Genomic DNA, 16,906 nt, shown 5'->3' with positions numbered 1-16,906 from the left:
TCCGTTTGGACGGACGAAAACGGAACTTTTCGAAAACGCTGACATCACACTATCAGTTCCAATCCACCCCACGGGCTCAAAGAAGCGAATACGCATGTGTCTGGATACATCGTATACGTGTGGACGGGCGAAAACGCTTCGTGTAGACGCGAATTTTTTTGAAAACGGTGGAAAAAGTTACGTTTTGAAACGAATACGGATACGTGCGGGCGGGGCCTCGGGGGTGATACTGTTGAGAGAAATTAAATGCCCATCATTCTTTGGGGGTTAAAAAATCCATGTACCAGATTGCAGTGGAGAAAGGTGGGGGTGGGGGGGGGGGGGGGAAGAGCAGTATCAATGTTGCTAGTTGCTTCATGCTGTGCATGAGAAAACAGGGCGAAAAAATGTCGCGTAACGTACTGTCAGGAAGTACGTACTGCAAGGAACGTTACGCAAAGATTCACGAGGACCCGAGGAGACTATTAAGAAGCGTATAGATCCAGTGTAGTGAAGCATGGCTGGAAGACGTACTCCGACTAGCAAGTTTCTCATAGATTTGATGTCTATTATTTCTCTCACATACAGGTCAGAAGCACCTTAGAAAAGGCTCTTGGAAATTTCGGCTTGGAAATTTCTTTTGTTGTTTATCCTGTTGGCGTTGTCATGGAACTATGATAAAGAAACTCTAAAATCACTCTGCTTCATGAAGCGAGACTGAGTATGCGTGAAACGCGTGCAAGAGGGCGCAGACACGCGCGTCTCACACACAGTCCTCCTCTTGTGCGCCAGCCGTTGTAATCACCAGCACCGTGTTCCTCGCGGAGAATCTTTCTAGACTTTACAAAATACTCACATGTTAACAGAACTCATTAGTTGCAAGAGGATAATTACTTAATTCAACCAGCTTTCTCTGGTTATTTCTTCAGTGAATCTGAGATCAGTGTATTTACGGCAATTGCAAAACGTTTCAATACGTAGCAAGCCTCATTGCTGTTTCTAACGAGTTTTACAATGAAGGTTACTGACACATTACCTTTTACTAAGTACACTCAGGGAGATTGTAATAATATAGAGATATTTATTTACTGCATATTTGCTAGATTGTGGCTATAAATTCTTATTTATTTAGTTGTTCATTGACGATTATTTTATGTGCATTGTAATTTAGTTAGATGTTACAAATAAACAATGGACGCCTACCCATCAGGAGACCTTGTCAAATTCATTCCTTGTAGAATAAGCTGAGGGAAGAATTGTTGGAGAATTGTGAGGTTCTGTGTCCAGAGTGCATCTCCTAGAGCGAAAGATAATCACTACATTCAAGCGTGGGGAAGGAAAGTTTAATGAAGACCCTTGCTATGATCAAAGTGCGCGATCAAATCGTTCTTGGTTTTGATTTGCCTGTGATGGGATGAGTAAATTTGGAATTAATCACGTGGCGCAGTAAAGTAAATGTAGAGCAATCGCAACAGCCAAGCAGAAATAGCAACTATCGCCGAGAGCCAATGTGAACTCAAAGTTAAGGATGAGAATCATCATAAATGAATGAGTACGAAATTTAAAACCTAAATGTAAAAAACAAAAACAAACAAACCAAAATTACACATTCGCTACAAACCTTTCGTTCCTCAAAACAGTATCCTAGGATATCTGTCCAGCTGCAGGCGTGGAAAACTCCCCCCCCCCCCTCCCCCACAACCGTTTCCAACAATTTTGGTTCTCAACATTTCTGTTCCTTTCAACTAAGAATAGAAACTATCCCCAATTTAATCTTCTTTTATTGTTCGTATCACACCAGACATATAATCACCAGAAAAATGGAGTACTCTGAAACCAAAAATGAGCGTACAGGATTTTACCGCTGTGTCACCCGTAGCGACCAAAATTGGGGACGTTAAGCAAACCCCGACGGCTACGGCAACGAGAACATGTAAAAACAATAGATCTAATTGGCAGAACAATAGCCCAGCACGTGGGTATTAAAACTTTGTACATTTCTTAGCCTTTCTTTGCAAAACAACAACGTGAAATCACCAAAATTTGCGTCGTCTGCGAGCCGAAACCGCGGCGGCAAATTCTTTCAATTTACATTTGGAACTCCACGCTACTTTTATGCGTTATCTTAAGTTTGAGTTCTGGCGCCCTATGAGACGGTAAACACATGCAGCCATTTCCGAAATTCTAACTAAAAGTAGAAACTCATTTTTTAATCGACGTCTTCCGTGGCGTTGCCGTCCTGACCGCTCAAAGTCCCTACTAACTTGTCTATGAACGCTTTGATTTCAATCCGGGGTATCTCACTCCATTTTATTACAGGGAACCCACGGGGCATGCTCAGTGGCAGCGTTACTAAAAGTCGATTTTGGACGCAATTATGTATGTGAGTATTTTGTAGTATAATCCTTTTGTACTGTCAATATAATTCACACTTGTTGCAACTCCAGCGATGACTGGGGATTACCCGTACTTCCCGTACCTGGCTCTGTACATTGTCTCGGCGACTTTATGGAGTTCAGATACTATGGGGGCGACACACTGGATTCTAAACGAACGAGATGGAGTCGTACGGGCCAGCAGTGAAGGTGATATTCTGAAATCCGACCCCGTGTTATCGATTCTGACGAAAACTAACTCTCCTAAGACGGGAAATGGTAGGAAAACAAAGTGCGACCAGTGCAATAAGAGCAGATCTCAGGGACTGAGGTGAGTGTGTCTGTGAAATTGTAGGCCACAGTAGCCTTTAATTAGTAAGTGTAAACCAGGTTTGTTTTGACGTGCGACGAGTCCATAGCGCATATTACGGACACGGCCGATCACGAAGATTACTGCTGTTTTTCACGTAAAACTTTCTTCCTTTTCTTTCGTTGTAAGCGGATTACTTTTAAAGTAAACCTTAAGTTAACATCTTGAAGTTTGTGACGTTCAGTTGAAGCCACAGGATAAACATGAATGAAGCAGCATGTTTAATTTGCATTTGAAGTGTTCGAGGTACAAAGTACTAATGAACCCTAAATCTGCTTTGGTTGCTACGGAGAGAAATTATTTTCTGTCTCTTTACTTCACTGATTATGGAATTATTTGAATGAGAACTTGTTTCTGTGTTAATTGGCGATGAACAGACCAGGCATCATCGAATGTGTTGATAACCGATGAGGAATTCAAAAAGGCATCAAATACTTATTTAGTTTTGATGAATCAATACAATTTTGCAGGTTTCACCTCTTTCTGTCAAAATGTCTTCACAAACCAGTGTTTCAGAGACGCTGTTTTTTTTATTTTATTTTAGTGGATAAGCAGTTATATTAGGCTTGAAAAACTTGTAGATCGTGCGTGTCCTAAATTCATCCACTTCTCGTTTCCCATTTCGATTCGATTTTCCAATCAAATGAGCCAAGTAAAGACAGTTTTTCGATATTATTTGTCGATCACCGATGCCTTTGCGTGTCATCAGAATTTTTTATGGCTTCTCCACCTGCCATAGCGTGTAGTAATTTTGATTAATTTGTTTGCATTACTCTTCAAACGTACGGTACAGCTTCGGCGGACTCCAAATTTTTCTTAGCTAGCTTTGAAGATCAAGACATCCTTATTTAGCACACTGAGACTTTCCCTTATCATCCTGAGTATAATATTTGCTTTTTTCAATAATATAATAGTATAATATTTGCTTTTTTTGTTTGGACGGTCTGTCATATAAAATAGGAAGTGGTGATTAATAATTAATAGCTATTAGCTTTCAACAGTTTTGTGGGTAACTTCAAGTTGATTTTAGTATTTAACAACTTTAGAACTGATTTTGGCGATATAACTCTCAGTTTTGTTTTCAGCCTGTTTTGGAAAGTCTAACAAGTAAAAAATGATTTTCAGTCTGATAACTCAGCTATATCATCAAAATCAAAAACAATTGTGTCTGGGCAGAAGGTTAGTTGGGGAGGGTCACACTGTTTCTAAAGGGTTATTTATTTGAGGCCACTAAGCTTACAAATAACACAAACTTAGGCCCTCCACAGACTAGGGATTTAGTTGTCGACAACTATTTGTGATGGACAACTAAAAGTTATCAACGTAGTCTGTGGCGCAAGTTGTCGACAAACTAAACCGCAAATTGTTAGTTGTCGACAACTAATAGTTGTCGACGGCCTCATTTTTTAGCGTTTTTCTAGTGTGTGAAAACTTTTGTTTTAGTTGTCGACTACTTTTAAATCTCTGTGCTATTGTGTCAGCGGCTTTCCCAGCCGGATTAAAACATGGAGGATTGCAGAAGTAAAATACTCGGTAAAGAAAACATTCTTTTTGATCTTTCTTCTCCACATCCTGTTCTTGGAGGTGGAAACGACACTAACGATGTCATTATTGCGGCAGCTTGTGCCCACCAACAAGTTGTGGTGCAGGATATTTTATCCAAAATGATTGAACGGCAAATTTGGCGTAAAAGTTCATTCGAGGGAATTTTGACCAACGTGCTGTAGAAACTGGAATGACGGCGATTTTATCACCAATTTGCGAGTAGATGGTTACGTTTCTTCTTATTGCTGAAAGGTTGATCCCTTATATTCACCGAGAAACGAGAAGAATGAGGCAGTCCATTGATGTCGATGAAAGAGTTGCTATATATATGGCGTTATGGCGATACTGAGAATGCACAGTAAGCTCCTGGTGCCCAAACTTCCCGTGTATCGGTTGCTAAATCAGTATTTGAGCGCCAGTGTGTGGAATCCCTTTATCGGACTTATTTAGTTGTTGATAACTTTTAGTGGTCGATAACAAATAGTTGTAGACAACTTAATCCCTAGTCTGTGGAGGGCCTTACAACAGAAATGGTATATTGAAACTAATTTGTGTAGCACAAATGTTGCTGCCTTCATATACAGGCAAGTGATTTACTGTGTGAGTTTCTTTCTTTGTTATCTTCGTGCAGCAAACTATATCAAGCGCTAAATTTTTGTACAAGTGAAGGACAAAGAAAACTTCTGAGGCACCACAAGGATTCGGTGCCATTATACACCCTATTTAATGGTTAAACAATTATTTTAATATCCCTAGGTATTTTGCAAGTTGCTTGGTATTTTTTGCACCCTGTAGGGGTGATGAAAAATGTGACCAATGAGCAAAATGTCTGCTTGTATTATATCTTAAAATTGATTAAGTGATTTATTATTCCACTTTTATTTCATTTTATCATATTGTGGCTTCTAGTTTTTTGAAATACTTCACATCTGAGCCATATCTGAGCATCATGCTGATTGTTTAAGGCAGATGCAAAAGATGTAAAAGACCAAAGCAACACAAACAAAGCAAATAGTTATCAGATTGGTGTGAAAGTTCATTGTGGGAAATGTAATGACTAAAAGAAGGGAAAAAAGGGAAGTTGGGTTTGTTCAGTTCTGCCAATTTGTTCCTCCACTTTTAGTCTGTATTTTTACCTTGTTCTGTGGTGTAGTACTGGGGCATATTTTGCATGTTTTGTTGCCGTAGTATGGTAAATAAGTGCAAAAGTGGAATAATTAATGGTTGCATCTTTAGCTGGCTGTATTATAAAGAAATCTGTAGTTATGAACACCTGTGTTTGGTTAGTGTAGGACCAGAAAACTGTACACTGCTAGAGGTGCTCCTTGTTGAGATGGGATTGAATGGGATGGACAGGGCAAAAAATTTACCATGAGAATAGCTTAACCCTCTAACTCCCAACTTCTGATCGTTAATTCTCCCCTCAGGCTGCAACTCATTCCCTTTGTAAATTGGTTAAAAGAATTTGGTGTTAGATCAAGATAACAACTTTTACTTGATAGCTTTGAGTACTCTTATATGGTCATTGTAAGGAGAAGTTACATATTATTATAATAAAATTATATAGATTTAGCCAAGCCTAAAAGCAGAGCTTGCATCCCCTCCCCCCCCCGCCCCCCCGCACATTTCAAGGGCAGAATGCCTTGCTCCAGCCAGGACTAGAACCTGGGTCATCTAACTCGGAGCCCAGTGAACTGACCACTGGACTACTGGAGCCATGGCATTGGTGTGCCCGCAGTACAGTTGACTGTGCATGCTAAAAGAAGCACCTTGTATGGACGGCCGTACAGTCATAAGTCCAAATTTTTCGGCTTGATGGTTTACTACTACCATTTTGTATAATTATGGGGCTATGCTTTGCGAGCTCCACTATTAAGAAGAAGAAGAAGGGTAATAATGAATTCTTTGTAGCTCAGTGGTAGAGCATGCAGCAGAAGTCTGAAGTTTGTTCCTTGATAGGATGCAGCAATTTCTTCTTTGTCCCATGACAAGTGAATAACATCTCTTGGCACCTATGATCTCTCTTAAAAATTAATGTGTCTATTTGTTGACTTTCTTTTCATTCACAGTCCTGTGGTTGGTGCAGTAGGTCCTACCTCACTTGACTTATTTCCTGCGCCCCAGTTAACATGCGGACCCTCAATTAATGAGACATTTTATGACCACTTGGAGGGAATAGCAAACCGGGAGTACCATCCAACATTTATGGAGCCAGATGTAGAAATGCTCTTCAAGAAGAGTGAAATGGAGGACTTTGACCTAGGTCTTATAGAATCAAACCTGAGAAGAGCTATTGAAGAAGTAAGTAAAAGCTAGCTAAGTGTGTAACAGAAATGGCATATTCCTTAAGGCCCTTTGAACCCCATTGAGAAACTTATCATTGTTAGTATGGAGCAATTTTAATAGAATATCAAAAGTGATCCTTTATTGCTTTGCGGGTTTTGCTTTACTTTACTCTCTTACTCATGCCACCTTCTCAACTTATCAGATGTAAAATTTAAACCAACCTTGACATGATGGCTTGCATTTTCCCATGCTTCAAGCATATATCCTGTATTTTACTTTGAGTTCTATTGTTTAATGATGATTTTAACCATTTGTTCTGATTGGTAGTTGTGATTACTTTGGCTTGGGTTTTTTGACACTCGATTGAAAACTGCTTTATGTGGCAAAAGTGTCTATGGCTCCTCAGTTTTACAGCCATAAACTATATATTGAAATGTTCAGCATCGAATTTACTTGCAACAAAAGTGCTATAAATTTAAGTAGATGATCATACTTTAATAATGTTGTGAATTTTCTCTCTCAAACTAGAGTGTCTAATACTTCTTAGACAGGAAGTTAAGTTTCTTGTTCCTTGCTAAATCTCCATGATCACTTATTGCTTGATTGTTTGTAGACTATCCTTTGAACATTGGTTTGAGAATTTCAAATTGCTCTTCCTCGTTAAGATCCATGAAGAAAATCTGAGTCACTCATTGTCTGTAAAACAGCAACTTTTGCACAAAAAATACTGCAAAGAGCTAGATGAAAATCTATCGTTTTGCCTAATAACGCATTTATTTTTATTTTTATGATTCTCCATTTAGCAAGGATTGTTAGTAAATCTAGTTTCAAGAAAATTTAAATACATGAATTGTGGAGGGTTTTAAGACAGCTGGAACACCAGCTCTCTTGAAATTGCATTCTTTTTGTCATTTAAACTCTCACCCTCCCCTCCTGGTTCTCTTGTTCTACACCCCCTTTCCCCCCTCACCACTGCTAATTATTGATCTTATTTTTTAAAACCACCTGCACCCTTATGGAAGTCTGTTTTATTCCTTTTTACACTTATTTTGTGTGCTTTCCTGCAGAGTCCTAATTCAGTTGTTATCTGTAATCACATTGGAAATTTCTGGAGAATTAGAGGAAGCACATACCACTCCATAGAGTGCTTCAGAAAAGTGTTGCATTTTTCACCAAATGATGCTGATGCCCTCTTAAATCTTGCCAAGGTCCTTTTCAATTTGAACTATATTCAGGATGCTGTATACCTAGCGCGAAGATCACTAGAAATGCAACCATCCGAGCATAACTGCTGGCTTCAGCATTTTACTCTTGGCGAAATACTCAGAGCAAATGGAGACCTGGAAGAAGCTGGGATACACTTCAGACATGTGCTGGATCTTAACCCATCATTTGAACTAGCACAGCTACACCTGAGAGAGATTGGATCACCATCAACTTCTACTACAAATACATATACATTCTTAATTATTGGCCTTCTTGTGGTTGTTGTCTTGGCAACAGTCTACTTTATGACGCTTACAAGTGAAGGCAGAGGGACAAAAAGCACCAGAATGCAGCTCTGGGTGGAAGGGAAAAGACCAAGGAGGAGACCCATTACATGAGTATTATGCTATTATTAACAGTTTATTTAAGTACCTTGAGAGAAATTTTTTTGCACAATATGAAGTCTTTAATATACATCTTTACAGATGTAAACTTGTTTTATCAAGAATTTATACAGATGAAAACAATCTTGTGAGTGTGTCTTCTTTGGGCCAGACCCTGCAAGGCAGAGTCAGTGAAGCTCTTTTTTAAAAATTTGATATTTGTATGAAAATTAACTGTTTATAATAAAGGAACGTCACAACGGCTGTGTGGAACATGGGCATCTTTTTGGTAGGGTTTTTACAAAAGTTATGGCTTGATTTGGAAATACTCTTTTTCCAAAGTCCCACATTTAACTCTTTAATCCCTAAGATCTGATTGTTGCTACTCCCCTCTTTCTCGCTGCTAGCTGCTATACCTATAGATCCTTGTAAAATAGTTACATGAGTTTGGTGTTAGACCAAATTAACAACTTTTACTTGATAAGTTGAGTATGCTCATCACCTGTCTGCAGGATAATGTGTGGACATTATAGAGAGAATTTAAATACTAATCTCTTCTGAGAGTTGAACAGTTAAGGTAGCTTTGTTACCAATATATTTTAATTTATTTACTGCAACATGAAAATTTCCTTTTAAGGAAACTGTGAAATAATATTTTATTATGGTTGGCAAACATTAAAGGGGAAAGAGAGAATGAAAACGTGACAAGGGGGACAAAGGAGGAAGGAAATTGATTAGGAATGAAATGACAATCTCACATTTTTCAACAATCACAAATTTTGACATAGCTCCCTTAACATCCCAAGAATGCAACCGGCTCTCTTGCCACCATAGACATGATAAAGATGAGTGTCAACTCAGGATAGTCTGAGTAAAGCTGCCATGACTCCTCACAGAAAATTTTGTATGAACTATTTTTCTCTCCAAGGAGAAGGAGGGTGGGGTACTTTGGCTCACCCAAGAATGTACTTGGAAGGTAGTCTTTCTGCTGGTAGTCTCACTCACAGTGTCTTCCCATTAAACATAACTGAGGGGGACTAGACAAATCCATGCTTGGTACTCCATGGGAAGAAAAACTGTAAAAGACCAAAAGAAACCTTGCACAAAAGCTGACAGAATGCTGGCCCTTGAGACAGCCTGAATGTAGCAGTAGAGAAGGTTGGATAGAGATCCTTTGTGTCACCTCAAGTGTCGGTTAGTTCAGAAAGGGATTAAGTGAATGGGTGAAAAGGAACCTGGGGAAAATGATTGCAGACAGTATGCTAGAAATGAAGTCTGTGTATCTTGAGAGGGAAAAGTAAGACTAAATCAAGGGATAAATGAAATATTGACATGTTCCCTTCTTCCCACAAGTCTTCTTAAAAAGTCTTGTTCAGGCTGTGAACTCAAATTATTGATTAAACAAGACTGAGAACCACACTGTTCTGAGTGAGGAGGAAAGGTAAGTCTAACACCTCCCAACCCTACATTTGGAATAGTTACATTGTTTTCCAGGTCAGATTTGCTTACAAATTTTACAGCCTACATGTCATCAAACACATGAGAGCCTAGATATTTGTGCCCAAAAAAAAAAAAATAAACAGAGCAGGGAACTGGTAGAAATTGTTGGCCCTCCATAGGTGGATTGTTAAGCCCGGCCTACACGAGCAATTTTTATATGGCAATTTTTAATTGACACCTGAACCGCCCGAACCTCGCGATCACCTCGCGCGAGAACGCTTTTCCCCTACCTCCCCTACTAAGGGAAGTTTTGTCCCCAAACTTCCTCTATAGTTTGGAGATCAATAAGCCAATCAGAATCCGTTGTTTGCGCATATATTTTGTCGACTTTAGGGGGTACTAGAGGGGCATTATTCTGTGCATCTTCACTAAATGATCAAATTTGAAAATATGGCGTCCACGCGGCCGACCCTTAAAATTTTCAGGTCGGATTTTTCGTTCATTTTCGATCGAGTTAGACCTTGTGGAATTCAGAATGTAAAGTAACAATGCTGTAGAATACTCTGTTTGGAAAAGAATGGATATCCAGGTCTTAAAAAGTGACAGAATAAGCTCTCGAGTCAACGACAATACGATTTTCTAAGGCGATGCGAATTATGGACGTAAGGTGAAAACCGAACTTCATCATCATCATCATCATCATAGTTTATTTAATAAAGCAGGTTGAGGGATAGGCAAGACATTACGTCCTGATGTGGACCTGCATCAATTAAACTATCAATTAATAAATACCTAATTAGTGGGGCGACCCTAAAAGCCGGAACGGCGGAATGGCAGAATGGCGGAATGGCGGAAAATGACCCCAAATCCTAAAACACGGAACGGCGGAAAATGACCCCAAATCCTAAAACACGGAACGGCGGAAAATGACCCCAAATCCTAAAAACCAAAACCAAACCATAGGATCCTCGACCGATAGCCTCTTCTTTGTCTCGCAAATGCTTCCACTCGAATAATGGTAAACCATGACAATCCAAAGATCCGTCTGAATTACACTTCCCTTTCAGAAAGGGCAATTTAAACGCCATAGAATTGATGATTTGCAATTTGTTGAGGAACAGAAGAAATCCGCTGAACGAATTGGTGAAATAGCCTCTTTTTTGTTTAGAAAGTTTATTTCTTCGCTGATATGTAAGCCGTAAATTTCACAATAGGATGGTGGTGTTTTGGACACCTGGTCGCGAAGAAATTCTTCAAATTCTTCTTGACGGCTTCCTTCGGCTAACTTTCTTTTGTCTTTTCACGCCATGAGAAATTCCCACGCGCGTGACACCCTGCAAACCTCGCTTCAACTAGTGTTACTCAAGTCCCAGAACTTATTCGTGGATGAAAAAACGCTCGTATTGAAGGGCTCGTAACGAGGGCTTGCTCTCACGCTAGTCTAAGTTTGGAGCTGGGGCTGAACGTTGTCATATTTTGAGAAGCCTGAAAACGTTCCTGTGATGTTCTCACATTTACAAGCATATGAGATATTATTGTTTCAATAAATCAATACAGACGTGACCAGGAAACGTATCAAAGTTACAATTGTTTATTGTAATGTGGTATGTCGAGTTGGTTTTCACATGCTGTGCGACTTTTTATGCCGCGACTAAAACTCATGGCAAATTTTGCATAACAAAAGGTAACTAAACAGGTTAACAACGCGAAAACGCAGCTATCTTTCATGCATAATGGTTCATTATTATTTATACCACTCAGTAAAAGAAAAAAATTAATAACACTTAATTTTAGTCACGCGTGTTATCGTCGTGGGGATAAATGAGCCAAGCGCTTGGTGTCTTTGTACAAAATTTGTGCAACATGCCCTGCTATCCGTTCCGTGTTTTAGGATTTGGGGTCATTTTCCGCCGTTCCGTGTTTTAGGATTTGGGGTCATTTTCCGCCGTTCCGTGTTTTAGGATTTGGGGTCATTTTCCGCCATTCCGCCATTCTGCCATTCCACCGTTCCGGCTTTTAGGGTCGCCCTAATTAGTGAATAGACCGAAAATTGTATGTAAATAATGACAATTAAAAGAAATAAATATTAATAACAATACGGAGTAAATGTTAAAAGTATTTAAAGTCAACAGATTTGTAGGAAACGCTGCAGGAAGCTTTAGCAAAACTGATAGATTTCAGAATTCTCTTATTTTCCCTGAGTTTTCTCTTGAAGGAAGTTAAGTTTGAACTGTTCTTTATGTCTTCGGGAAGGAGGTTCCAGGATAGTGCAGCTCTGTGCTTAAACGAAGATCTTCCCATTTCTGTTCTTGGTCTATGAACCTTAACTTTTAGGGATTTTCTTAAGTCATAAGGAGTCTCGGATTTCACTATTAAGTCATTTAGAGGCTCGATGCCATTTCCATGATAGATATTGTACGTAATAACTAAAAGTCTCCTGATGTAAAATGAAACAATAGAGTTCCAGTGTGGAGCGTTCATAATGTCATCACTGTGGATGCTATGGGGTAGGTTGTAAATAATTCTAGTAGCTCTTAAATGAATTCGATCAATATCATCCGTCAAGGTTGAAGAACAAGACCCCCAGACTACAATGCCATACAAAACGCTAGGGATAATAGTTTTATAATAAATGTTTTCTAAGGTTGGTATCGGTAAAAACTTTATCCGATTCAGTACTGCGACTTTGCGGACTTCAAGCAGGGCCTGGCGACAATTTGACGATTCGATGGCCCGGCAAATATTATGTTCGAGTAACAATGTGTTCAAAAAGTATAGTTTAATGCAATTTTTATTTGCCCGTGTAGATGACAAAAAATGACCAATTTTTATGTGAGAACTGCATTTGCTGAAAAGCTGGCGTGTTAGTTTTTATGTGGCAAATAAAAATTGCCACAAAAGTAGTCCATGTAGACGAGACGCCAAATAAAATGTGACAAACGCGCCCATAACTGCAACACGTCTGGCACTCTTCTGACCTTTGCCATCTTGCATTTTTTCCTTTCCATGAGCATATCCGCTGTGCAAATTTATTACTGACGCAAATTAACAACAAATATTTGTCGAGCCATCTACACGGGCAAATAATTGTTGCCACATACAGTTGCCACAGAAAAATTGCTCGTGTAGACGGGGCTTTACAGGTCGTACTCCAATTGTCACTTGGAAATGAACCAAGCAAATTGTGGGTAAAATAAGCAAACAATATCAATGTCCCAGATTATCCAAGAAGTGGCCTGAAGTATGGAACACCTTGACGCTTTCACTTCAATGATCTCATCAGTAATTCTCCTTACTGTCTGCCATACAGTTCTGATGATTGGAGAATTGAGTATTCGATCACCTCATAATCCCTAACTGACATTTTTCTTTTTTTTCTTATCACTTGTTTACCTGATATTATATTGATTTTGTAAGGAGAAATTTTGTCTTGGCCACTCATAGAATTAAAAGGGTCAACATGGTCTTAGTCTAAGGAATATACTTTCAACTTAAAAAACAAAGAGGGCATTGGGCTCCCATATGTTGGTCATCCATAAAGAATCAAATTGACTAAAGAATAGGGCTGCATATTCAGCTATTTACACTTTATTCAACAGATGTACAGTCTCACTAATAAATTATTTACAAGTACTACAAAAAAAAAAACCTTGAAGAGGTAATGAACTTTGTTAGCTTCATCAGCAATACAAATCATCTCCCTGAATCCAAAAACTTGGTTGAAGACTCTCTATTGAGCCTTGCATGCATGAATGTGTGTTTTACACCAGTTAATAAAAGAGGTCACCCTTAAATTAGTTTACCCTAAGCTTCTGTCAAATCGTCATTTAAATACAGATGCAATGCTGGCAGAAATAATTCCTCATTCATGCTCAGTTTGTAGAATTCTTCACTTTCATCAGCAACACCATTCTCTTCCAGTGTCTTGTTCATATCCAAGTTCCTTCCATTGTACTTCCATGTGTAGCTGGCAGCATGAGCATTGTATTTCAAGTAGCGGTCTTGGATTTCAGTAAGTATCTCCTCTGAACAAACCTTAAGAGAAGAAAAAAGAGATTCGGAAAGGAAATTGAACTTTTTCCACTCTTAATTCTTGATATCACATTTGGGGCATGTTAAACAATAATCATAATCATAATAATAATAATAACAATAACAATGAATACTTTAATCGAAGTTCCTCCATAGGGACTTTTCAACCACAATGTAGACCAAGTGCTTGAAAATCTCCACTGGTGGGGGCAGACCAGTGGGCTATTTACAGAGCAAAGTCAAGGAGTTGAACTAGGGGCAACGGAGAACAAATCCAGTGTGTGGAAGGGTGGAAGACTTAAACCCGGGACACCGGATTACAAGTCCAGCACCCTAAGCACTCATCCACACTGCCTCCTCTTAATTGTTATATACTGCTACATCCAAAATAATGTGAATCACAATTGTTTTGACTAACTTATTAGGTAATATTGATGAAATTCAGTCTGTCAAAGTACTTATTTCATCATTTGTACATGTGCAAGCTTGAATTAATTGAAGGCTTCCTCCAAGGTGATCTTACCCTAGTCCCAGAGGTTCTCTTCTCTCTCCCGGAGTACGATAATTCGGCGTGAAGCGCCGACCAACGAGCTGCAAAGCAGCGAGCGGAAAGAGAGAACCTCTGGTCAGGACCGTTGAGAATCTCACTTTCATGCCACCAAGCTTCGGGTGACAGCTATCAATCACGCCCCTTTCCGACAACCAATCAGAGTAAAGTACTAAAATACCTCTAAGGGTAGGTGTAGTGTTTTTACTTGTATCTGGAGTGGGGGTGGGGAATATATTTTGTTTCGTGGTCGTATTTATAATATCTGTCAAAATACTTGCTACACATGCCAAATGACAAGCTCGCATGTTGTACGAACTCCAACAAAAACGCCAATTAAAATCTACTTCCCTCGGGCAAATGATTATTGCCGATTTTGCAATGAAAACGTCAAGATAAATGGCTATTCTCAATTGAATATTTTCAGCGAGAAGAATCGAGATATTCTGCGCCGCTTTAGGCTTATTGTGAACGCCAAAGTTGAAAACAATTCCAAGATCTCACAAGTGCTATGTATTTAGTGCTACAGGGCTGTCCTAAAGCATGAAAAGCTACTCAGTCAATCCGAAGAATTACAAGAGTTCAGGAATAAATACAAAGAAGTAAACATAGATGTTGGAGAATTGATGCGATGCAAGAGATGTGCAAAAGATTCTCCTTGTAAATCACCGAGAACCGCAAGAACACGAGTTCACCAGCAACGAAAAAATTTTCTGTTTATCAGATAGTTTAGAAATATCGGGAAAATGTTTCTCCAAACAACCAGAGATTACACTTTCAAATAGTACGTTTAAAATAGACTCCATAAATATAACCAACAGTAAACAGAGATCAACAAGACTCACAAAGTTATATGGCCATGAAACAAAATATATTCCCCACCCCCACTCCAGATACAAGTAAAAACACTACACCTACCCCCAGAGGTATTTAAGTACTTTACTCTGATTAGTTGTCAGAAAGGGGCATGATTGATAGCTGTCACCAGAAGCTTGGTGGCATGGAAGTGAGATTTCTCAAAGCTCCTGACCAGAGGTTCTCTCTTTCCGCTCGCTGCTTTGCAGCTTGTTGGTCGGTCCTTTGCGCCGAATTATCATACTCTAGGAGAGAGAAGAGAACCTCTGGGACAAGGGTGAGGTGATCTTCCCAGACTTATATAATTCCTTGACTTTAGAAGTTGTATATTGTTCCAGGTCTTAAAGTCAGTTTGAAAATTTCTATTAACACTATTTAAAGAATTCTCTAGAATTCAAGACTCTGAAAGAATCCAGACACTAACTTCAATGGTTTGTTCTTGGGAAGTAAGTGTATTGATAATTCTGATTTTCCTGGTTTGTGCTGAAAGGACACCAATGCAGTAGGAGTCATCTTTCCACCATGGTCGTCCAAAGTCATTTGCCCAGTCTGTGCGTGGACACTGTGGAGGAGTGTGAATGAACCTTCCTCTTGGTGTGTAATAAAATTTACACTTGGTTACAGGATCAATGTGAGTTCGGATCTTGGAAGGAGAAAAAAAAATGAATATTAACAGTTGACTGCTTAATTTTTAAGATTATAATGATGGACTACCACGGAGACATGAAGAGAGACACAGCGTGGCCAAATGGTTAATGTGCTAGACTAGTCAAATCTCTCTCGATGGGTCCTCCCCATGGGCCTGTTTCTCCAAAGTCCTGGTAAATTAACTGGCATGAAGCAACATGTATATATTACAATGAAGATTTAGAGAACAAAGAGACAGGTTTTGGCTCCCTGACCAGTCCATTTTGTTTCTTTAGCTGACAGTTTTATTGCACAATTTTCAATACTTTTGAAAATCTTGATCTTGAATGACAACAAATTTGTGTTGGCTCAAAGCCAACACAACTTTCATAACACATATGAGCTTACATCTTTTGTTTTCTTATCAAACCAGTGTGTAATATCCTTTCCTGCAGCTTCGATGATGGGCTTCAGAAGAACATCACCTGAAACAACAAGAAATGCATGTACAGATCTCTGTGAGAGAAAAATTTCACTGCGTACTGTCAATTGTGTATTGCTATCGATTCATTTTCACGAGCTGAACTTTAAAAATTTGATCGACAAACACCACTTCATGATACTCCCGTGATTTCACTTACAGTTTCAATCTACTTAGAGTTTTAGTTTCGGTTTAAAAAGGCTTGAGTCAGTCACTGACTCACTGACTTTAAAAGTTTTCTTGCAGAGTTTTCCCTACCCGAACAATCACATAACACAATTGACAGTTATTGTCAAGTCCAAAGCATTTTCTGCAAAAATGTTTAAACTTACGTAATGCTTAGATAAAAAGCTTGACATTAAGTACTCAGCGCACTAGCTCCTAGATCTTTAAAGAGCTTTATTTGCATGTTAGCCCTTCCTATTGCTTCTTCAAGGGTTTATTTCTGGAAAAAATCGAGGGGTTTCATCCATCAACATGATGGTATAAACCTTGAAGTCGCTAAAATAACTCAGCTGTGAAAGTTGCGTACCTGTATGTTTTTCACACATCGGAGTAAGGTCGTAAACTTTGCCCAAAAATGATACCCATAGATCTTTTAACGTATTATGGATACTGACTTCGTTTGGTGTGTAGTACTTTGGTCGTTTCGAGGGGATTCCTGGCATGGTTTTCACCTCTTGTGCAAAATTAAGATGTGCCTCTCTCCTGCAACAAACGCAATATCATGCACTTGGCACTGTTTCCTTGGAAACGCATATCCCATTTCTTTGGTGTTAC

The 16,906-nt window shown here is 39.1% G+C and overlaps 3 protein-coding genes across 5 annotated transcripts in view; 2 read left to right on the top strand and 1 right to left on the bottom strand.

The window, feature by feature from the left end:
• Positions 1 to 1,191, top strand: part of LOC111324224 (uncharacterized) — a 9,149-nt gene extending 7,958 nt beyond the window's left edge. For all 3 annotated transcript variants that reach the window (XM_088731962.1, XM_088731963.1, XM_088731964.1), the window contains exon 6: positions 568 to 1,191. In XM_088731962.1, coding sequence (XP_088588088.1) covers positions 568 to 671 — 104 coding nt within the window. In that variant the 3' untranslated portion in view covers positions 672 to 1,191. The remainder of the gene's footprint in view (positions 1 to 567) is intronic.
• A 1,121-nt stretch (positions 1,192 to 2,312) lies between these two features.
• LOC111324259 (tetratricopeptide repeat protein 17) lies at positions 2,313 to 8,408 on the top strand. Its single transcript, XM_022927771.2, has 3 exons — positions 2,313 to 2,685; positions 6,339 to 6,570; positions 7,623 to 8,408. Exons 1-3 carry the CDS (start codon positions 2,429 to 2,431, stop codon positions 8,157 to 8,159), a joined length of 1,026 nt encoding a protein of 341 aa, XP_022783506.1. The 5' UTR covers positions 2,313 to 2,428; the 3' UTR covers positions 8,160 to 8,408.
• Positions 8,409 to 13,156: 4,748 nt separating this feature from the next.
• LOC111324185 (cytochrome b5 domain-containing protein 1) lies at positions 13,157 to 16,874 on the bottom strand. The gene is made up of 4 exons (XM_022927673.2): positions 16,659 to 16,874; positions 16,054 to 16,130; positions 15,443 to 15,661; positions 13,157 to 13,619 (listed from the first exon to the last, which is right to left on the bottom strand). Exons 1-4 carry the CDS (start codon positions 16,792 to 16,794, stop codon positions 13,389 to 13,391), a joined length of 663 nt encoding a protein of 220 aa, XP_022783408.1. The 5' UTR covers positions 16,795 to 16,874; the 3' UTR covers positions 13,157 to 13,388.
• Between the last annotated feature and the right edge of the window lie 32 nt (positions 16,875 to 16,906).

This window comes from Stylophora pistillata, chromosome 8, assembly GCF_964205215.1.
Source record: "Stylophora pistillata chromosome 8, jaStyPist1.2, whole genome shotgun sequence".
NCBI classification, from domain to species: domain Eukaryota; kingdom Metazoa; phylum Cnidaria; class Anthozoa; order Scleractinia; family Pocilloporidae; genus Stylophora; species Stylophora pistillata.
The sequence above is the reverse complement of the archived record's forward strand: the minus strand, read 5'-3'. Positions and strand labels throughout refer to the sequence as shown.